The 23,263-nt window shown below is 42.6% G+C and overlaps 1 protein-coding gene across 4 annotated transcripts; it reads right to left on the reverse strand.

The window, feature by feature from the left end:
* Nucleotides 1–5: 5 nt before the first annotated feature.
* Nucleotides 6–21,538, reverse strand: strip2 (striatin interacting protein 2). Of its 4 annotated transcripts, none has more exons than XM_061807559.1 (22): nucleotides 21,285–21,538; nucleotides 18,673–18,742; nucleotides 16,994–17,068; nucleotides 15,425–15,559; nucleotides 15,011–15,131; nucleotides 14,105–14,173; nucleotides 13,743–13,849; nucleotides 13,530–13,657; nucleotides 13,259–13,447; nucleotides 12,009–12,059; nucleotides 9,785–10,008; nucleotides 9,364–9,429; nucleotides 9,217–9,280; nucleotides 8,338–8,409; nucleotides 8,170–8,244; nucleotides 7,964–8,061; nucleotides 6,283–6,409; nucleotides 6,030–6,130; nucleotides 4,601–4,667; nucleotides 4,428–4,532; nucleotides 4,120–4,284; nucleotides 6–2,284 (listed from the first exon to the last, which is right to left on the reverse strand). In XM_061807559.1, the coding sequence occupies exons 1-22, from the start codon at nucleotides 21,387–21,389 to the stop codon at nucleotides 1,700–1,702; spliced, it is 2,799 nt and encodes a 932-aa protein (XP_061663543.1). In that variant the 5' UTR covers nucleotides 21,390–21,538; the 3' UTR covers nucleotides 6–1,699. The 4 variants fall into 4 exon arrangements, with proteins under 4 accessions (XP_061663543.1, XP_061663544.1, XP_061663545.1 ...); XM_061807561.1 differs by having other exon boundaries at nucleotides 1,891–2,284; nucleotides 4,080–4,284; XM_061807560.1 differs by lacking the exon at nucleotides 12,009–12,059.
* Between the last annotated feature and the right edge of the window lie 1,725 nt (nucleotides 21,539–23,263).

Raw genomic sequence — 23,263 nt, forward strand, 5'->3', positions numbered from 1 at the left:
CCCACATTGTTTAATAGGTAACTGTCATGTTATGTATTTAATATCTCAAATAAAGCCTCTGCTGATCCATAATTGCACATACCCTCAAAAAAAAAAACCCGGATAGACATCATGACAAGAACCGTAACACTTTTGACATATTCTATTAAGATATAATAAGTCTATTTTCATAGACTGTACAGTTTTGAAGTATAAAATAAATCACATTTGGCATAACGGAGGCAAGAGTGAGGAAGTAAAAATGCCACTCATATTTCGGCACAAATGTAACAATGTCGTTATTAATGTTCAGTACAAGAATGTGCAAGTGTCCAGGAGCTCATCGTGATAAAAGCTTTGCAACGTAGCATCTGTGTAAACCTGAGATTCTACAAGTATATTATTCTTCTGAGACATTTACCCATTTGCAAACAATAACAGAACATTAAAAAAAAAATACGTGGCCATCATGCACATTCAAAAAGAAATACAGAAGTGGACATCAAAATAATTCTTTGAAATAAGAATAAAATACAACATCTGACACATTGACAATTGTGTGTTGTGCTTCAGTGGAGCCCGGCATTGCCCTGAAGCTCACGTTGTTGGCAGGTCAAGTCGAGAAAATAAAAATAAATTTAACTTTAAAAATTGACAATGTGCTTGTGAAGGCGCAGCGCAAGTACTGGATGTGTTTTTTTTTTCTTCTTTTTTTTGTGCAGTATTTGGGCAGATTAATACCATCCCTCAAGTCTTAAAATTTAAAATGCGTCACATTTTGTTTGTCACAAAACAATAACAATTAGCCTCATTTTCCCCGCCTACAGCTGCTGTGTCGTTTTGGCAATTAGAAACGGGTGTCCTCAAAAAAAGTCGACATCATTTGAAAAATGAATACCTGACCAGTGCGTCTCATTTAATCGGCATTTCTTATTCAAATTTGAGATCGTTAACCCAAATATTTGCATTCGTTGACTGCAAATAAGACGGTTGCTACAGAGAGAGGCAACGAGAAAAATTGCCATTAAACGAAAGGCTCGGCTGGCTCGAATGGACGGCTCGGGTCCATTTTGACCGCAAGCTTGCCTATTTCATCCGCAGGTACAATATAAACTTATAAATATTAAAGTATTGTTGTAAAAAACTTCATAGACTGTATTTGTAAGGCTTGGCAGTATTGGTGCCAGATCTCACTTGGCTAAAACCTTTCAAATAATATGCACCGGCTCGTCGCAACATCGTGCCGTATTTCATGTACCGTAATTTCTGGCCTACAAGCCGCGACTTTTTTCACACGCTTTCAACCCTGCGGTTTAGCGGTGATGTGGCGCTAGCGTTAGCGCACCTGGTAATAAGCCTCGATACACAGAAAGAGTTTAACGCTTGCGCCGCACTAGCTAGCCTGCGGTTTATGCGGTGCTAGCATTAGCACAGGGCAAGCGTTAACGCACCCGGTTATAAGCCTCGCTACACAGAAAGTTTAATGCTCGCGCCGCAGTAGCTAGCCTGCGGGTTATACGATGATGCAGCACTAGCGTGAGCACGGCGCTAGCGTTGGGGCACCTGGTTACAAGCCTCAGTACACAGAAAGAGTAACACTCACGCCCTGCTAGCTAACCTCCAGTTTTTGTGGCGATGTGGCGCTAACGTTAGCACGGGGCTGGCATTAGGGCACCTGGCAACAAGCCTCGGTACACAGAAAGATAACGTTCGCGCCGCGCTAGCCAGCTGTGTACCGAGGCTTATAACCAGGTGCGCACTGTACGCCGGGAATTACGGTATTATTTTTTTTATTGGCGCGCTGGTCCCCACATGTAGTTATGCTTTTTTCTTTTTTAAAATAATATAAAATGTAATGCTGATTATTTTGTGGACCCCAAAGCCATGGCTCGCGGATCCCCGGAGATCCGGTGACCCCCGCTTTGAGATTATCAGGAAACGCTACCTCAGTTCCTGGCCGCCTCGTCCATGTGAGCGTTCGGGGCCGTGATAGGAACGTCTTACGCTGCCCCCGGCGGCACCACCACCACCACCACCGCACACCCCACCCGTCGTCACGGCTCCTGCAGGAGGCCCTCCCACTCGATGGGCTGCGAGAAGACCTCCCTCTCCAGCCACATCTCGTAGCTGTAGTGGAAGTCGTCGGGCAGGTCCACGCGCTGCCCCAGTACGCTCTGCAGGCAGTTGTCCACGGGGGCGAAGTCGCCGTTGCGGTTTTTGTCGTAGCGCCGGCCGTTGAACTTCTCGATGCTCTCCCGCAGGGCGCACTCCTCCGCTTGGAAGTCCCAAGGCCGCGCGTCGATATCTGCGGGACGTGGACGTCACGTTTACAATTAAAACGCAGTATTTGTCACCAGACTATAATCATATTATAAATAAATAAAATACTTTTTTCATTAGCTCAGTGGCTAATAATTACAATAATCAAACACAATTTAAAAAATGCAAATACATTTCATTATTGATAACAAATATATTCCTAAGAAAGTTTTGCTGTTTTCATTTTGATATTTTCAAAATACTTTTCACATGACTATAAACATATAGACTTATTTATCGCTTGTAACTAAATAAAATACTCCAACACTTTTTATTCATTGAATCAGTGGTTAATAATAATTAAAATAATCAAATAAAATTGAAAAATGCAAAGATATTATTAATAATTTAAGAAACGAAAATACAAAAATATTAGTAAGAAAGTTCGGCTACTTTACATTAAAAATGGCAAATTAATCAGAATTAAATTGATTCTAAGAAACAAAATAAATATAACAAAATATCCATCCCTTTCCTTAGCTGCTTATCCTCACAAGGGTCGCGGGGAGAGCTGGAGCCTCTCCCAGCTGTCAACGGGCAGGAGGAATGGTACAATAAAATATTTGGTTCATTAATTCAACATAAATTCATTACAAATTTGAAAAATCGGTGTCATTATTTTATTATTAAATTAAACCCTTTCACAAAGAACACAAAAATACAGGAACACATATCTAAAATATATATATATATATATATATATATATATATATATATATCATATAAAATACAGGCATGAGGATTTCGGCAAGTATGGTAACCGATCTTTCGGTTCCATTGATTTTTGTCCTGGGAAACGGTGGGAAACAATTTTTCGGTTCCCATTGATAATGCTCATGGAAACCGGTTTTTACATGTACTTCAGAATAAAGCCTTAGCAGGCTTGAGCATTTTGTCTTTTACGCTTAGCAGCCGACATGTTTGACTAGCGTTTGAGTGAGCCTGATATGAATAACTCAAAAATAAAAATAAAGGGTTTCATGTAGGTTCGTTTTATACAGATTGTTGTATTTCGTTGAGAACTTGTTTTACATTCCACACATGGGCGAATTTTATTAAAAGTAAACCCTGAGATCCGGGAAACGGACTTTCGGTTCCGTGTTTTCTCGGGCTGGGTAACGACGCGGTAACGGAACGATTGTTTCCGTGAAATGCTCATGCCTGAAATTTATATGTAAATATAGGAATACACTTTTATATTTTTTACATTTTTATTTTATATTTCCATCTTTTATTTAGAACATGGGTAAATTATGGGAAATGAAAGAAGTTGTGGGAAAAAAAATTTGAAAACCAGAAGTATTATTTTACCATGAAAACGGACAAATTCACATATTGCACAGTCACCTGTTTAATCCTTTTTTTAACTGCATCTACAATTATCATAATTTTAAAAATCTAATGTGATTATCATTGAGCAAAAAAAAAAAAAGTATGTAAGTCTGCCTCTTGTTTCCTCCTTTCCTGCTTCTTGTTTTTTAATTTTAAATATGCGACAGATCCTTTGATCTCTCACAAGGGATGATGACCCTGAAAAGTACCCTTCCCCTGTTGCTATGGCAACCGCATCCCGACTGCTGAGGAGCACTGTGGGTGGGTGGGGGGATTGCATTCTATTTCACATGGATGGATAAACATAGGGAGACACATGCATTATCATTTATATAATTAGGCACTATGTATAGTAGGATATTTATATTATTATTATTATTATATGTCTATTGCATATGTGTATTTTTTGGTGTGCGCATGTGTGTGAGAGCCCCGCCGCAAGACTTTACCATTCCCGTAGGCCCAGTCGTCATTGAGACGGTGGCGGACCTTCTGGTAGATGGCCGACATGGTCTTCATGTTGCTCTTCCGCCACTGGCGGCCCAGGTACTTGGTCTGGATTTTCAGCAGCTTGAGCACGTACAGCTGCATCATGGCCTGCTTGACCTTCAGCGCTCGCTTCAGGATGGGGGCCGACTTGAAGACCACCAACATCTGACGGGGGGAGAAGCAGGAGCGTCTTTTTCTCATTTTTTTTTTTTTTTAGCTGCCCTGACAGTGTGGGCAATTGACATTTGCGATCTGTGATGTGTCGTTATGAAATATGTATTGTCGATATAGCACGCGTCGGAGCTGACCATGGTCCGAGAGTGTTTCCACTTGGTCAGCTTGTTGAGGATTCGGAGCAGGTTGATGCAGGAGAAGAGGTTCCTCCAGCAGAAGTGGGCGTTGTCTCCAGCCTCCTGACGAGGTAGACCACAACAGAGTGACTTCTCGTCCGCTGAGGCTCGAGCGGTGAGTTTGGACTCACCAGGCTCTCGGCGGTGAGCTCGGGCATCTCGTGGACGGCGCAGTGGGGGAAGTCCAACACACAAATACTGGCAAAGGAAACACAAACAAGACGCGACGTGTTCCTAAATTAAAATTGGATTTTCTGATTTAAAGAGGGCAGTATGGTGCCGCAGCTGGAAAGCGTTGGCCTCACAGTTCTGAGGTCAAAGGTTCAATCCCGGACCCGCCTGTGTGGAGTTTGCATGTTCTCCCCCGTGCCTGCGTGGCTTTCCTCCGGGCGCTGCGGTTTCCTCCCACATCCCAAAAACATGCAACATTAATTGGACATTCTAAATTGTCCCGAGGTGTGATTGTGAGTGCAGCTGTTTGTCTCGATATGCCCTGCAAATGGCTGGCAACCGGTTCAGGGTGTACCCCGCTCCTGCCCGTTAACAGCTGGGATAGGCTCCAGGACTCCCTGCAACTCTTGTGAGGATAAGCGGCTAAGAACATGTATGTGTGGATGATAAGGAGTAGTAGTAGTAGTAGTAGTATATCTGTGTGGAAATCGCACTTAAAGGTTTGTAATTGTGTCAGACTCCCGCGACCCTCATCAGGATAAGTGGCCAAGGAAATGGATGGATGGATTTGAATGGTCGCGAGGAATGTTGCATTTGTAAACTTGTTCCTCTGTCTGCAGCCATTAGCGAGGACAAATTACAGACGTTAGCGGGGTTAAAAAAAACGTAATTCCTGGCTTACTCAGCGCACCTGGTTATAACCCTGACCCAATACATTTGTAAAGGAAATACCATTTGGTACATACGTACGCCGCAGGTGTGTAAAAGCTGGAAGTGGCCACATTGAAACACGAGATATTTACAAAGAAAGACGGTACACAGAAAGAGGTTAACGCTAGCACGGCGCTAACGCCACGCTAGCGCTAGCAGGGCTGGTTAAAATATCACCTGAGACACGCCAGTAACCCTGATAAATATTTTTTTATTGAACATTGGTAAAAAAATTCTAAAGAACTATAGAACTTTAGGACCCAAGTCCTATAGAATTTCTATACAAATTCTGTTCTGTAGAATTTCTATAGAAAATCACAGCCAAAGTTCAAACGAACAAGTTGTTCCGTACAAAATCTATAGAAATTCTATAGATTTCTATAGAATTCTATCGATTTCTATAGAAATGATTTTGCAGGGAACACAGCAGCAACACGCGAGCACACCGCTAACGCTAGCGCAGCGCTAACAGGGCCGGTGAAAGTCACATCCTCGGCACATATATTCCACCAGTCTCATTCTTATCTTTTCTGCTCGAGTGCCCCCTTGGGGCCGTTAGAAAAAAATGCGCAAATTAGCTGCATCGCCGCATAAAACCGCAGGGTGTGAAAAAAGTCGCGGCTTGTAGGCCGGAAATTACGGTATACATGTATTTTTATATGTAAATATATATCCTACCTGTTTTTGGCACTGATATAAGACATGATGTTCTGGTTGAAGAACTTGAGGATGAGCGGGATGCAGTTGGCAAACACCAGATGCTGGGAGACGATCTCAAACTGGAGGAGGAGGAGATGATTTAATTTTTGCATCATATTTTGGTTTATATTTAGTACATTCAACAAATGCTAGATCACTTGAAATAGCTGCAGCGCCGCTGCGCTGTGTACCCGCCAGCAGGGGGCAGTGTTAGTTGAACGATACAGGGCACCTGGTAGACGTGGTTGAGTTTGAAGTGTTTGAGGAGCAGCAGCAGCAGGGCGGAGATGGCCTTGACGATGATTTCTTTGTGCCGGTTGACATCGATGCCCAGCTTCATGCTCTGGAGGACCGTGATTCTGGACGGAGACACAAGCATGCGCGGGTGAGCGACGTCGGCCGAGCAAACGCACGACATCAGAAGCCCTGCAATAGTTCTTGGATTCATTTAGCCAATTTCTGCCGGCTGAAATTGAAAAAAATAATAATTTTATTTTTTTAAAATTAATTAAAGAATAATTTTGGATTTATATGTTACCATTTTATTTATTTGTTATACCATAGGTTGATGAAATATGAAAATATGATGTGATGATGAATATTTGAATTAATTCATTTGAAACTAGTATAATGGCTGATGTGTGTTTCTTTCGGCTTGTCCCTTTCGGGGGTCGCCACAGCGTGTCATCTCAGATGAACGCATATATACGTTTGGCACAATTTTTACGCCGGATGGCCTTCCTGACGCAACCCTTCTCAGGGAGTGGAGGCCCCAGTGGGATACAAACCCACAACCCCTGGTTTACCAAACCAGTGCTCTAACCACTGAGCTACGGGGCTGATATTGATTCAAATTATTACTTAAGCCATTTCGCTGTGTTTCTAAATGTACATAATTAAAAATTCATGAACTGCGTTAAAACATTTGTCAATTGATTTATTATTATTATAAATTATTATTAAAAATTACTAATTTCACATTTTTGGTTTCTTAAATAAATGGTTGCTCATAGATAAATGAAATACAATTAATTATTAGTTAAAATAAACTTTACCTACATTTCATTCATTTACATTCCCAAATATATATTTTTTAATTTTCATCCATTTACCTCGATTACTAATTGGTAAACATGTTCTGTTCAAACATTTTTTAAATTAATTAATTAAAGAATAATTTTAATTTACACGTTATCATTTTATTTACTTTTTAATATCATTGGTTGATGCAATATGAACATAAGATATGATGATGAATATTTTAATTAATTTTAAACTAGCTGACATTTATTCAAATTATTACTTTACCCATTTTGCTGTTTTTCCTAAATGTACTTAATTAAAAATTCATGAACCACATTAAAACATTTCTCAATTGATTTATTATTATTAAAAGTTACTCATTTCAGATTTTTGGTTTCTTAAAAAAATGGTTAACAGCTCAAAGATAAATAAAATACAATTATTTATTAGTTAAAACAACCAGTACTTTACATTACCTACACTCACATTTTGGCCATTTTTTCATTAATATACATATTTTTTAATTTTCACCCATTTACCTCCATTACTAATTATTAAACATGTTCTCAATATTCAAATGAAAATAACAAATCAACAATTTACATAGAAATTTAACTTGAAAATATGTATTTCCTGAAAGAATTTTCTAATTGATTTATTGTATTTCATAAAATATACATGATATATATATTTCTTATTAATAAGATTGACCCAGTACAATGAATCTTTTCAAATAAAAATTGGAGCTTTTATGGATGAAACAATTGGTAGTCTAATTCCCACTAAATTAATTTTAAATACAACATTTTTTAAAAATGAGGTCATGATTATCATATTTTTCAAAATGTACAATGTTGATGCACAAAATACAAGTCAGCGGCCGCACTTACGGCATCTCCTCAGGTAGCACGTCGGCGAGGATGTTGATGGAGTCCGTTTTGGCTTTGGAGGTCGGCGCCGCGGCCAACAGCAGCTTTAGGAGGGCGATCTGACAGGAAGGGGGGGGGGGACACAAAAATACAACAAGCATACTATTTAGTGGGGTGGGGGGGGGCTGTGGGGGTGTCGACGTACATCCCGGCCGACAGCAACTCACCACGTACTGCGAGAGGTTCGGAAGCATGCCCAGGTACAGCACCTCGGCGGGGGTCTCTTCCACCTCCTCCTCGCCCTGCGTAGCGGCACGTGAGGTACAGCAGTTCGGGGGAGGGGGGGGGCATTTAGAGAGAAAAAGATTTATAAAAAAACAAAAAAAAAAAGTCACCAAGCTCAGCGGACACTGCTGGAGCTCCTCCTCGCGTTTCATCTGCACTTCGGCGATGGACACGTATTTGTGCTGCAGAACGGTGCGGAAGGTTATTTAATGAGACAAGCAGAACTTGGACACAGTTTTCAGTTTTCAAGTACAGTGGTGCCTCGGTTCTCGAACACAATCCGTTCCGGGAGGCCGGTTGAAAACCGAAACGTTCGAAAACCGAAGCGCGTTTTCCCATTACAATGAATGGGAAATGAAATAATGCGTTCCAAGCCTAAAAAAATTGCTTTTTTAAAGTGTTTTTTTTTTAGGTTTTCTTGATAATAAACTACTTAGTAGAAATACAGGTTTAGTTTAAATACTTTATATAATTAAATCATTTAAGATATATATTTATTTTTTACTTAAAATGTATGCTTTAGCACTGTAGAGTATGCTAGGCTGCGAGTGCATTGCCGTATCTGTGGCGACTCGGCCCCATGCATTGTAAACCTTTTTATTTATAAACAAAAGTGCAGAATAACTTTAAACAAGCAATAATGAGGGGTGAAAAATCACAATGTTTTTTTATTGGCACAAAAAGTATATAACATACAAAAAAATTTAACTTGCAACTAGAGGTTTGGTTAATAGAACAAAAGAAAAAAAGCAACGTCGTTACGTCGTTTCTGTTTTTTTCGGGGGTGAGTTCGAAAGCACAATGACAAATCGTCGTGGGTCAGCCGGCCGGGGTGTTCCAATACCAAAGCAAACACAATCTCGAAATTGTCGTTCGAAAAGCGATTTGTAGGAAAACAAAGAGGTTTGAAAATCGAGGTACGACTGCACAACAGTATTGTAATACAGCTTCGTATTTCATCTCCGGGACCATAAGAGTCGCTCGCTCACCTGTTTCAGAGTCTTCACACTCTCGTGGATGGGTCGGGGAAGGCCCACGAGGGTCTCGGTGTCACTGCAACACAATTGGCAGCCAACCTTGGATAGAACCTTGGGACAGCCCTCACGGGAGCCGAATACCGGCCGGCGGGTACCGACTTTCCGAGGGTGAAGCCGATGAACTTGTTCCGACTTGTCTCCAGGAAGTGCTCGATGTCCTTCTCCCTGCACGTGCACAGGAAACGATCAAGACGGGTTGCGGTCGCGGGTGCGGAAGGGGAGGGGGGGACCGAGATCGGCCGCGAATCGAGGAAATTACAATTACAATTAAAAATGACATCCCGCCCGCCTGAAAAGGTGTGCAACTGCCTAGAGATGCCACAAGATGGCAGCACAGCACGAGATTTACAATATTGAACAGGCTAAACAAATTATAACGTAAAATATGATACATTTAATTGGCTAATTAAATAATATATTTGATTGACCATAAGAAATCCAAAATTATTTAAATAACTGATAAATGAACAACAAAAACTTTATAAAATGTCTTCAAATAATTAAACACAGCAATATTAACCTGACTTTCGGGGCCCAGGGGAGGCCCTTGGGGAAGTTGACCCTCTCGGTGGGGGGCCGCAGAGGCGGCGGCGGCTGGATGATGACGTCGCGGTCCAAAGGGTCCACCTCGCCCTCCATGCCGCCGTCGGGGTCGTCGGGGTCCTCCTCGTCGTCGCGGACGTCGTCGTTCTTGAACGGGTCCCGCTCGTTGTACGTGTCCAGGCTGTCCTGTTTGACCAGCGGCTGGGATGGGGGTGTGGGGGGCAGGAAGCATTACAACCATGACCTTTTACACTCGTTATTATGCAAAAAGGTAGATGCAAGCGTAGCCGCGAGAGAACAAGTACCGTAATTTCCGGCCTATAAACCGCGACTTTTTTCACACGGTTTCAACCCTGCGGCTTATGCGGTGACGCGGATAATTTGTGCATTTTTTCTCACGGCCGGTGGAATATACCCTATAACCTCGGTTCTCGACCACAATCCGTTCCAGAAGGCGGTTCGAGAACCAAATCAATGTTTCCCATGTCTGCGTACAGAGGCTGCGTTATACACAAGAACAACGTGCATCGTGGATCAGCTGGTCGGGGGGCGCGCGTTATCTTATTTCTGGCTTTTTCGGCGGCGTGGGAATTCACAGCAAACCGCGTCGTGGGTCAGCTGGTCGGACCGCACGCGTTATGTTATTTCCAGGTCTTGTCGCAAGCGTTCAAGCAAAAAAATCTGGAAATTTTCGTTCGAAAAATGATTTGTTCGAGACAGGAGACGTTCAAGAGCCGAGTATTTACTGTATATGCTGAGGAAGTGACTTTTACCGTATGTTTTTTTTTAACTAGCCCTGTTAGCGCTGCGCTAGTGTTACCATGATGCTACTGTGTAGCTGCCGCGGCTGTTTTTTTGTTTTGTTTTTTACCGGTATGTTTTTTGTGTTTTTTTACCAGCCCTGTTTGTCCTACCATGTTGTTGCTATGTTGAGCTAAGCTAAGGTATTAAAACTTTGAAAACTCTTTCTGTGTACCGTCTTTCTTTGGAAATATCTCGTGTTTCAATGTGGGCACTTGCGGCTTTTACACATGTATGTACCAAATGAAGTGATATTTATCGTCCCTGTTAAAACTGCGCTGGCGTTAGCTCTGCGCTGGCGTGTTGCTGCTGTGTGTCAGCGATATTTACCGGTAAGTTTTATTTTAACCGGCCCTGTTAGCGTTAGTGCCGACCCAGCGTTAAACTCTTTCTGTCTACCGTCTTTGTAAATATCTTGTGTTTCAATGTGGGTTTCAACGTGGGCACTTGTGGCTTTTACACAGGTGCGGAGTATGAAGGTACCAAATGGTATTTCCTTTACAGATGTCCTGGGTGAGGGTTATGATCAGGTGCGCTCTGTAGGCCTGAAATTACGGTACTTTCAGTACAGCACAGTGCATTTGGAAGTAATGACGGCACTGCACTTTTTCCAGTTTGTTGGACGGACCAAAACTTGATTTTGAGTGTAAAAGCTAGCACTAGCATCGTTTCTGACTCAACAGGCAACACTTTTCTATTGATACTGAAAAAGAAGCTCACTGTGCATTCAAAAAACAAAACAAAAAAATAGAAGCGCAAGACACAAACTGTAAACGAGCCCCCGCGCACACAATTCGGGCGGACGAGCCGTCGCCACAGCGAACGAGCGTGCCGGTCGTGCAAGCAATCAGGCATGAGTCGGGCGCCGTGGACGTCAGCGGAGCTGGCGGCGGGGCACGGTGCGACGCCGGGATTCGCCGCACCGCAAGACGACGAGGACATTCTCTACTGTATGAAAAAAAGCCATTCTCTGCTATGTGGGGAGGGTTTTTTTTTTTTTTACCATTTGCATTCAATGACACGCATCAAAGAGGCAGACCGTCGGACAAATGCAAAAAAAAAAAATTGAAATTATCAACCCACTTCTTTGATGAGTGCATTTTAGTGAGCCTTCAGTGTCTAAAGAGCATGATTGTGTTGGCGGTAGCGGGGGGGGGGGGGTGAAGTGAGCTGTGCTGCTCAGTGGAAACCTGTCGTTAATTATAAAGTGGGAAAAAAAACAATTGCTAATTGATTTCGGTGACTGTATGAGGAGAAAGGGAATAAAGGGGATAAAGACAAAGGGAGGTGGGGGGGCGGAGTGCAATGACAACAACAACAAACAAAAAAAGAAGAAGGTGCTCGATGCAGACGGAAAATGCAGAAAAGGAAATGAAAAGTGGGAATTTGCGGGTAAAGACCTGCTTCTTGGGAAAGGGACTGTCTCCTTCCAAGCTATCAACAAAGGCACTCTGTGGGGACACAAGGAAGACGGGCAATGAGACACCGCGAAGGCGAGCCCTGTTATCGGCGGATGAGTTAGAAAAGGATCGCTTTCATGGAATGTGGGGGTGGGGGGGGGACTGAACAGAACAGAACAAAGAACTGTTAGTCGCTGGTTACTGTAAGTGTGGATTGTGCGTTAGCGCTGACGATGTGTGACGTTAGTTCAAATTGGTCCCCGGAGGGTTGTTGCGCATATTTGATTTTCTATTCGGGTTGAAAGTTATCCCGAGCGATTTGGCGACAAAAAGTCACATCTCGTGTGGGGAAAGTAGGAACTGGTCTAAAGGAAGTATGTTGAAATTATAAATCCCGACACAGAGAAGAATTAAACGTCGGGGAGGAGGTGACTTTAGCTTGGGTTGTAGTTGAGAGTTACATGCACACACAAAATCATGTATAAATCACTTTTTTTATGGTAAGGTTGAAAGGAGTTTGAAATTGTATTATTATTCTATATATTTTTTTTTACATTTTGTGTTTTTATGCCGTTTTTAATTTTGTTTTCAAATGCCTTTAATCACGGAAAGCACATTGAGTTACCTTGTGTATGAAATGCACTATACAAATAAATTTGCTTTGCTTAAGTATTTTAGGGTTATAATTAAAATATTAATATAGCCAGTCATAAACATTTAGGGGCACTATTGCCTTGTATTTTCTCCCCCCCACCCTCGATATTTTTTGTGGTTTTTTTATCACGTTTAAAAAAAAAAAGCAATCAACTGATCAAAACTGTAAGCGTGGGAGAAAACGGAAAAAAATAAAAAGCTACAATTCAGTTGAGTGAAAGTGAAAGCAAAAGTGGCTAATAAGCAAAAATATTTCAGTATTTTGTGTGATTGTTGATTGTCGGGGGAAAAACAAGTTCTGGTTGTTTTGGAAAGGCTGGAAACGGACTGAAGGCAGTTGATTTGTAATAGCAGTCGTCTGTACTTCCTTGACACCAATTACCACGTTCCGATTTGGATGAAGGCTTGGCAGAAAAAGGAGGAAAAAATGTGAACTTTCAATCAATGGGATTTGATTTTACAAGGGTGGGGGGGGGAAATATGATTATGTCAATTCATGAATAACACCAAATCGGAGGGGGTTGGGGGGGGGGCACTGTACTTGATGCGAGTGGTGTACGTGTGTGTGTGTGCGTGTAGTACAGGCGTTTGTGTACCCTGCGACTCCGCCGCCCCCTTTTCTGCTGCTGCTGCTGCTCGATGAGCTCCATGGCGGAGGCGGGGGGCGAGGCGGCCCTCATGGCCCTCACCACCGTGATGCTGTCCTCGGGGAGGGGGGGCAGCCGGAGACGCTCGCGCCCCAGCACCTTCATCGCCTGCAGCTCCTCGAAGCCTCCCAAGGTGAACTGGGGAAACCAGGACGGGGGAGTTAGCATTAGCCATTAGCGGCGTGGCGTCCCGCGGCTTCACGAGCGCCACAGTCCTCACCAGGATCGTCTTCCATAGGAGGAGGAGCACTTTCTTCATGGGGAAATGAGGTGCGCTCATGCTGCAGAACTTGGTCACCATGGAGAAGAGGAGCAGCGCGAAGGGCTCGCCGTTGTACAGGGGGGCGGCTGAGCGGGATGGGAGGGGGGGGGGGCGGCGTCAATAACACAATTCCCAACAGACACGCGTCAGGCGTGCTCCCTCGCTACACACCTAGCTCGTTCTTAAAGGCCTCCCTGGCCGCCCTCCACTGCGGTCCGTCGTCCTCCGTTTGAACTCGGATGGTCTCCACCATCAGGTACATGATGCTGAGCAGCACCCTTGAGAGACAAATTAGAATATTGTAGGGATGGGGAGTGTGTGGGGGGGGGTAAAACTCATTAGATAGATTCCCTTCACAAACACTGAAATGATAATGAGTCTGCACGAGTTTCACTTTTTGAACGGAACTGCCGGTAAAATGCAATTTTCGAGGATGCTGCATCTGTTTACAAGCGTGCGAGCGAGGATACAATAGATGGATGAAATTGGATTTTTGGAGAAAATAACATGAAGCTGGCGTCTATATTCCTCACCTCAGTTCTGTGCTGTCGGCAAGGGAGATGGCGGGCTTTCTCACCGCGCTGCTGCATGCTTGGTTGTTGCTACAAAACACATACAAATCCATTTTTTTTTGCATATTACCGTAATTTCTGGGCTATAACACGCGACTTTTTTGACATGTTTGTAACCCTGCGGCTTATGGGGTGATGCGGCTAATTTGTGCACTTTTTCTAACGGCCGCAAGGGAGCACTCGAGCAGAAAAGGTAAGAGTGAGACCGGTGGAATATATGTGCGATGATGTGACTTTTACCAGTATGTTTTTTTTTTAACTAGCCCTGTCAGCACCGTGCTAGCATTAACGCTGCACTAGCACGTTGTTGCTGTGTTACTGCCGCGTCTCAGTGATTTAGGTATGTTTTTTTTTTTTTAACTGGCCCTGATAGTGTGGTCCTACCGTGTTGCTACTGTGTAGCTGCCGTGGCTGTTTTTTTTCTTTTACCAGTAAAACTTTAAAAAGTTTGAAAACTCTGTGTTAGCGCAGAATTAGCGCTAGTGTTAAAGTTAGCGGTAGCGTTAAAATCTCTGTGTACCATCTTTCTTTGTAAATATCTTGTGTTTCAATATCGGTTTTGATGCGGACACGTTTACACGGGTGCGGCCTATGTATGTACAAAATGGTATTTCCTTTACAAATGTACTGGGTTAGGCTTATAATCAGGTGCGCTCTGTAGGCAGCATTTTTTTAGACCATAACTTTTTTTTTTCTTCAATAAAAGAGTCTTAGTCAGGATTATCGTAACCAAAAACCAACATAGAAAAGGTTTCACTATAATATCAAAATCTAGACCAACTGCATCAGACATATCCCAGCAGCAGAGATGAACCTAGCGTGCAGTATCCAGCGATTACCCCGCACCCGTCTCTGGTTCCTACTCACTCTATCTCCATGCTGAGAAGCTCCAGCAGGGCTGTGAAGATGCCCATGTCGTACAGCAGGAAGACGTTTTGCCTGGACCAGCGGAGCAAGTCCGCTTCGGTGTCGCACTCGTCAAATACCCCTGGTGGGAGGAGGTGGTGGGGAGGATAAAAAAATAAAGGGAACGTAGACCCACCGATTCAACAATAAACTAGTACCGTAATTCCCGGCCTACAGAGCGAACTTGGTTATAAGCCTCGGTACAAAGAAAGAGCTAGCGTTAGCGCGTCACTAACTCTTTCTGTGTACCGAGGCTTATAACCAGGTCGGCTAACACTAGCGCCGCATCAGCCCATAAACCGCAGGGTTGAAAGCGTGTGAAAAAAGTCGCAGCTTGTAGGCCGGAAATTACGGTATTTGTACGGGGCTACGTACCCTGGGCGAGGTAGAGGATGGACCGGGCCACCTTCAGCCTCTTGTCCCGGTCAGTCACCTCTAACGCGTCGAGTAATCTCATCACATACGTGCGGCGGTCGTCCGGGCTCAGATCGATCCAACGTCTGCCTCGGGCTGCCGGGGGGGGAGACCACCACACGGGAAGGTTAGTTTGAAGGACACCTCCTGACCGTGTATGCTGAAATCATTATGAAATATTCAAATGATGTATGTATGGCGGCATGGTGGGATCAGCTGATAAACTGTTGGCCTCATAGTTCTGAGGACCCGGGTTCGATCCCGGCCCCGCCTGCGTGGAGTTTGCATTTTCTCTCCGTGCCTGCGTGGTTTCCTCCGACCACTTCGGTCTCCTCCCACATTCCAAAACATGCAACATTAATTGGACACTCTAAATTGCCCCTAGGTGCTATTGTGAGTGTGACTGTTTGTCTCAATGTGCCCTGTGATTGGCTGGCAACCAGTTCAGGGTGTACCCCGCCTCCTGCCTGTTAACAGCTGGGATAGGCTCCAGTACTCCCTGTGACCCTTGTGAGGATAAGCGGTGAAGAAAATGTATGTATGTATGTATGATAATTAGTAGTAGTATATCTGTGTGGAAATCGCACTTAAAGGTTTGTAATTGGCTCAGACGGTGGCAAAGCACTACTTGAGTCAAAATGAAACTCCTCAACACACTTCAACATGGTTCCTCCCCCCGAGAAGGTGCGCAAAACAATGAATGGTTAAATGTTTAAGCAAATAACGCAAGATAAGACGACGGGGAAAAGACAAAACTTGTTTTGTTTTCTCTCATCTGGGACTGGAATGTAAATTTTCAATTGTCAACTTGAGTCTCAAATGAAAAATGAAATAATAGTGCACAGAAAAACGGCCGATCTTGACTGAAACGCCTCGCGATGTTAACTTCCGTCACCGACGACGGGCCCCAGCTGGGAGGCGTCGGGAACCGTTTGGCAGATGTATGATTATGCTGTCAGACAGCCATCATCTGAGTGATGTGCAGAGCGCAAGTACACACGCACGGAAACGTACGCTTTATCTTTGTACAATAGTAAGCAGGTGTGTGTGTGGGGGGGGGGGGGCAACCCATCTGAGGACCCACATTGTACATAAGAGACTCATCCGCAGATTTATTTCGTGCGAAAGGTAGTCATTTTTAAATAGAAAATGAGAGGACCTAAAGCGCTGCCTTGAGGCACGCCATGTTTGCACCTTCCCAAAAACTGTTCCTATGGTTACCAGCTAGTAGTCTGAAATGTCTTGAAAAATTAAATGAGAACTGAAATGCAAGTGTTTTTTTTTTTTTAATCAAATTAATAATTCTTTTGCGCCGTTTGATTGGCCAAAACCTTCCATCTATTCTGCATAAGAGAGGATTTACATTTTTTCACCACCAATAGCTTAAAAAGAAGCAGTGCTTTGATGCGCCGGGTACCATCATCTGACACCAAATCGGCTTAAAAGCATAATTCTTGAAGGGGGGAGTGTGTGAGGGGGGTCGGGGGGATATGGCATGAGTAGGCCACATTCTTCAAACAGCAACAGTACCATGGCTTCTGAAGTCCTCCTCAAAGTAATCTCTGTTCAGAGCAAACTCCGGTTCTTCGGTGTAGCTGAAAAGCTCTGGAAACAAACACGAGGAACTTGTGAGCCGAAACCGCGGGCCAGCGGATGCTTGCCGATCACTCGTTACGAAGACGACTGCTGAACAAATTCTACGCGTTTAAGAACTTTTGTCCGTCAGGGTTTCATCAACGTGTGTCAGTGCCTAAAATGAAGTCTGTCGAAATGGACTACAGAAGACAAAGTCATCATGCAAATTTTTTTGATTAATGCTCTTTTTTGAGGGGGGGTGCGAGGGGGATCATTTACTCTGGGTGATTAATGTGCAACACAATACTGTCGTCCTCAAGTTATTTATTTGCTGGCTTAGCGACAGCATTTAAGTGTTTTAATAGAATATTTGTCAAAATACTTATATGTTATTTATAATTAAATGTAATAAGAATATGTATAATAGCATGTACACATGCATCAGTGTTTAATCATTTAATTAAATTAATTATTGTAGTTATGTTAATTAATTAAGTTATGTATCACCATTTTTAATTCATACATAACTTAATTTAAAAAAGTGCAAATGCATGTATTTATTCATTTACTCATTGTTTTATTTTTATACATTGATTTAATTGTAATATTAAAAATGTAACTCTAAATGATTAACATAATAATGGGTCTTTTTTCTTTCAATTTTACCATGTATTATAAATTAAGCAATTTTGTAATGAAATTTAAAAAAATGTTCAATACTGATGTAAAATGGTTAATTTTATCATTATTTAAAATCCCCTAACAATTATATTTGTAAATAAAATATTCAAAATTTTCTCAGTTATGTCTGATTAACTCACAATTAAATAGATTTTTCAATTGTATATTATATAATATATTTTTTAATATATTATACTGTATGTATATATTATACAATTATGTTGTACACCAAAACATTAAATGTTTGTGAAAGATTATTTGACTAATTTTTTAATTAGCATTAACCAATAATAAAATAACTTCATTTTTTATTATGTATAATTAATTTACCAATTATATAATAGATTTTTCAATTATATATTAATTGGCCGATTCTGTTGCACAACAAAATATGAAATGTTTATGAGAAATTATTTGACTAATTCTTTAATTTGCATTAACCAATGATAAAATAACTTCATTTTTTATTATGTATAACTAATTTACCAATTATTTAATAGATTTTTTTAATTCTATATTAATTGGCCAATTATGTTGTACAACAAAACGTTAAATGTTGATGAAAAATTATTTGACCAATTTTTTAATTTACATTAAGGAATGATAACTTCCTTTTTTTATTATGTATAACTAATTAACTGATTACTTAATTAAATTAATTTTGAAAATTAAAACATGATGAAAATCACTACAACAGATGTTGCTAGTTTATTATTTTATTTTAGCATTGACAATAAATAATCCTATTATATTATCTGATTTTTTTAAATGAAACAACATTTTCATCCAGCAATATTAGGGAAAGACGGCAAAACAAATGCAACATATGTTCCAGACTTTTGTTCATGCAAATGCTAAGTGTGGCCCATATACGGCCCCCCAAGCCCTACGTTGCCCACCCGTGTCCCAAAGGGAATTGTAATAAATAAAAAAATAAATGAAAAAAATCCGACCTGAGAGTTCAGCCGTGATCGCGTCCGTGTCGCCGTATTCAAACTCCAGGTTGGGAGACTCCATGGAGCTCTGCCGGGGAAGTTGGAAAAAACAGTGAGCGTAAACAGTGTAAATTAAAAAAAAAATATTCCCACGTTTTGCAACACCTCCCACGATTTAAAAAAAGTGTTTCTTATTGTAGTATGAAGTTAAAAAAAAGAAAAAAAAAAGAGTGACGCCGGTGAAGAGGAAGCAAACCTGCATCTGCTCCAGTAAATGCAGACAAGTTCCAGTAAGGCAATTTTTTTTCTATATGCAAATTGAAAACGCGCAAACATCACACGGGCTCCCACGATATCATAACATGAACAAATTCAATAATGAGATTCTTTGTTTACCTTTTGGGTGGGGCGAGATCGACTTCAGGTTTAGGATGATTGCCGCTGAACAGTTCTGGAATGTTTTTTTTTTTTTTTTTTTTTTTTTAAAAGCACCTCAGGGACGTCAACTGTCACGGTTGAACATTTCGAGGGCGGCGCCGAACATCACGAGTTCACGTGGTTTCCTTGCTTTACATATTTTGAGTCAAAGTAATTTTTTTTCTCCTCACATTGAGTCCAAAAAACTAAAATTGAACAATTAATGGATAATCAAAACAGCTGTTCATTTGATCATCTATTTCGCAGGTGTTAAACTCAAGTCCCGGGGGCCAGATCCGGCCCGCCGCATGATTTCATGTGGCCCGTGACGGCAAATTATATGCATCAACTTGCATGATTTTTGTTCAAATCTGCTCCAGAAATTGAAAATTGTCGTATCATAAATGATCACGTTGAGATATTACAAGCATTTTTGTGTTACCAAGCAACAATAAAATAAACCCATTACTCTCGGTTTCTGATTCCAAAACGAGTTCATGAATTTCATATGGAAATGTGATGAGGCAGTGAAAGATTTTTATGGTTTCACAGTCACAACGGCCCCCCCAAGGGGAACCGTAAATAAAATGTGGCCCGCGACAAAAACGAGTTTGATACCCCTGTGATCTATTAGTTGCTGATCAGTGGTTTCATTGTTGCAATTGAAGAAAGACACCGGCTTTGGTCACAATTATCCATCCATTTCCTGAGCCGCTTATCCTCACAAGGGTCGCAGGAGCGTATCCCAGCTATCAACTGGCAGGAGGCGGGGTACACCCTAAAATGGTCGCCAGCCAATCGCAGGGCACATGGAGACAAATAGTCCCACTCACGATCACACTTACGGGCAATTTAGAGGGTCCAATTAATGTTGCATGTTTGTGGGATGTGGGAGGAAACCGGAGTGCCCAGAGAAAACCCACGCAGGCACGGGGGAGAACATGCAAACTTCACACAGGTGAATCCGGGATCGAACCAGGGTCCTCAGAACTGTGAGGCCAACGCTTTACCGGCTGAACCACCGTTCCACCCTATGTAATAAACAATCTATTGTAATTCACATTTTTAATTCATTCATTAAAGATCCTTGATTTTTTTTTTTTTTTACATAAACATACATTTATTACCTAAGTAGGAGAAGCTTTGTACCCACTTTTTTTTTATTAAAAAAATACAATAATCCAATTAAAAAACATAAAAAATATAAGATACTGGCCTTTTTTTCCAAATTAAAAACTAAATTACAGGTGCACTAAAAATTATAATTTTACTCTATTAACTAAACAAATCATAAATTAATTTATACAAATGTCATGTCATTGTCCAAGGCGCTTATCCTCACAAGGCTTGCGGGAAAGCTGAAGCCTATCCCTCGCTCGCACCGGGCGAAAGGCGGCCTACGCCCAGAACTGGTCGCCAGTCAGTCACAGGGCAGATATCAACACCTTCACTGAGCGGGAACCTATCCCACGCCACCCGCACCAAAGGCAGGCATGTGTACCACCACACCATAAGTGACTCCTTAATTGATGTAAATAATTGAAAATGGAATTACAGGTATTACAGATTTCAAAAGCAATAACTAAATATCCATTTACAAAACTTTGTTCCCCCAAAAAAACAACTCACTGAAAATGTGCAAGAATTAACTGTAACCTCTGATATCATTCTGATATACATATATGTACAGTACATACTTGTGTCATATATCATACATAATTGAATGGCTGTTAAATAAATCATGTGACCTTTGCAGTGTTCAAAGTAGGTCAAAATGTTACTGACAAAACGCTGGGGGGACCGTCAAGGTTCAGCACGGCACACAAGGCAAAACGTGAATATTAATATTAATGCTCAATTAGAACCCGTAATATTTTGGTATCCACGACGAGCCAGTGTCAATATTAGTATTGTAAGTATGAGATGGCATCCATGCGGCACGCGGCCACATTTCGCCACCTGCAGTGTCTGCGTCGGGCCACGATGCGGGATTACGAGCGGGGTTATTTTTAGGAGCCGCCTGCCAAAATAACCTCGAGTGCGCCCGTCTGCGTGCGGACTTTCGAGACGGCCGCGGAAAAGAAAGGCACGTTCGGTCGCCCACGGTGGGTGGTGGTGGGTTAAAGCCCCCCAGCAACAATTACGCCACAGGAGAACCCCCAAATATTGCCGTTTCCGACGGTCGCGAACGCCTCTCGCGAGCTTTTACCTACCTCGGACTCCTTGTGCTGGTCCTTGAACACATCTTTCCCTTTCGCCCTCAGTCTGTCGCTGTTGTCGTTGAGGTTGTTGACCAAAGGGACCTCCATGTCCTCCATCTGGGGCTGGCGAGCGGGGACGAAAACGCGGCGGCGCCACGGCAGCGGGAGGGCAAGTTGTGGGGCTTCTCCTTCCTCTTCGAGCCTCCCCGACGCCTCCCGCCTCGGAAAACGCGTGTTGGATTCGTCGTACCGGCGCGCCTCGGGAGGGCGGGGCTAGGCGGCAATCACGACGGAAAGAAGCTCACCGGCACGCGAGCGAGCGAAAATTAAAAAAAAAAAAAAAAAATACCGTGATAATAATAATCAAAACACCAGAGTTCGACCCGTTCGAGATCTAGATGAGCATGTGACTTTGCAAAATCATATTTGGAATCTATATATTCACAATGGAACGAGAAATACCAAAACGGGAATTTCACCTATACATATATATAAACTACATGAAGTGGTTGGGTTTGGTGGGTAGGGGTGGGGTGGGGGGGTGCGGGGGCGTGATAAAGGGGAGTTATGAGAGATGGATGTATCAGAGGAAGGAAGGGGGGAAAGGAGGATGCCTGGCATTGATGAAGGGAAGATGGATGGCAGATCAGAATGGTGGAGACCATAAAATTAACTTGGATGGGATGAAAGGATGTAAGTGGATGGAAAGGGAGAGGAAGTTTGAAAAAGAATGACGGAAGGAAGGAAAATGTGAATAGGAGGGGAAAGGAAGGATGGGAGTGAGGACGGAAATGAGGGAGATGGTAGAAAGAGCACAGAGATGGACGGTAGGAAAAAAGGAGTGGATGAAGTGAGCAAGGAAAGCTGATGAATGGAAAGGAAGGAGGCAAGTGTGGTACGAAAAGGAAGAGAGAGCAAAAAGAAGGGGGGGGGACGAAGTACCAAAAGGGAAGATGGGGAGAAAAGGGGAACACTGAGGAAGGAAAAGAGGGAGGGAAATGGGTAGAAAAAGCACAAGGATGGAGGGGAGGAAAAAAGGAGTGGATGAAGAGAGCAAGGAAAGCTTATATATAGGAAGGAAGGAGGTAAAAGTGGTATGGAAAGAGAGGGTAAAAAGAAGAGGGGAACGAGGTACCAAAAGGCAGGATGGAGAGAAAAAAAAATAACTTGGATGGGATGAAAGGATGTAAGTGGATGGAAAGGGAAAGGAAGTTGGAAAAGGAATGAATGAAGGAAGGGTTGGAAGGGAGGATAAAAACGTGAAAGGAAGGAAGGAAAATGTGAAGGAGGCGGAATGGAAGGATAGCAAGAAGAATGAAGGAAAGATGATAGTGAGGAAGGAAAAGAGAGAGGGAGATGGGCAGAAAGACCACAAGGATGGAGGGTAGGAAAGAAGGAGTGGACGAAGAGAGCAAGGAAAGCTGACGGAAAGAAAGGAAGGAGGCAAGCGTGGTATGAAAAGGAAGAGAGGGCAAAAAGAAAAGGGGAACCAAGTACCAAAAAGGGCAAGATTGGGGAGAAAAGAGGAAAAGTGGGATTGTATGAAATGAAGGAAGGATGAAGAGAGAACGGAAGGAATGAAGGAAGGTAAGAAGAAAGGGAAGGCTGGAAAGAAGGTTGACTGAAAGTACAAACCACAACTTGAACTCTGAACACTTGTTACTTGCAACATTCTACATGTCTACGCGCCGAAGCACAACTTTTATCCAATTGTAAATGCTCCATTTACTTTTTTGCCCCCCTACGGAATTGATCTACGGTGACCCAAGGGCGCGAGGCAAACGGACGGTCGCGTGATGTCAGAGGCGAGCCCGGCTGGGGTGAGGTCAGCCGGGTCTTGACGGACGTTGGCAGCTGACCGTGTGTGACCCCCCCTCCTCCCCCCCAAAAAAACATTCCCAAAACAATGTCACCAACACACACACATGAACACAACGCGGGCCAAACATCCATATTTTTTTTCTTTACATCTTTATTAGAGATTACAGATT

The sequence above is a fragment of the Syngnathoides biaculeatus genome, chromosome 20 (assembly GCF_019802595.1).
Source record: "Syngnathoides biaculeatus isolate LvHL_M chromosome 20, ASM1980259v1, whole genome shotgun sequence".
NCBI lineage: Eukaryota > Metazoa > Chordata > Actinopteri > Syngnathiformes > Syngnathidae > Syngnathoides > Syngnathoides biaculeatus.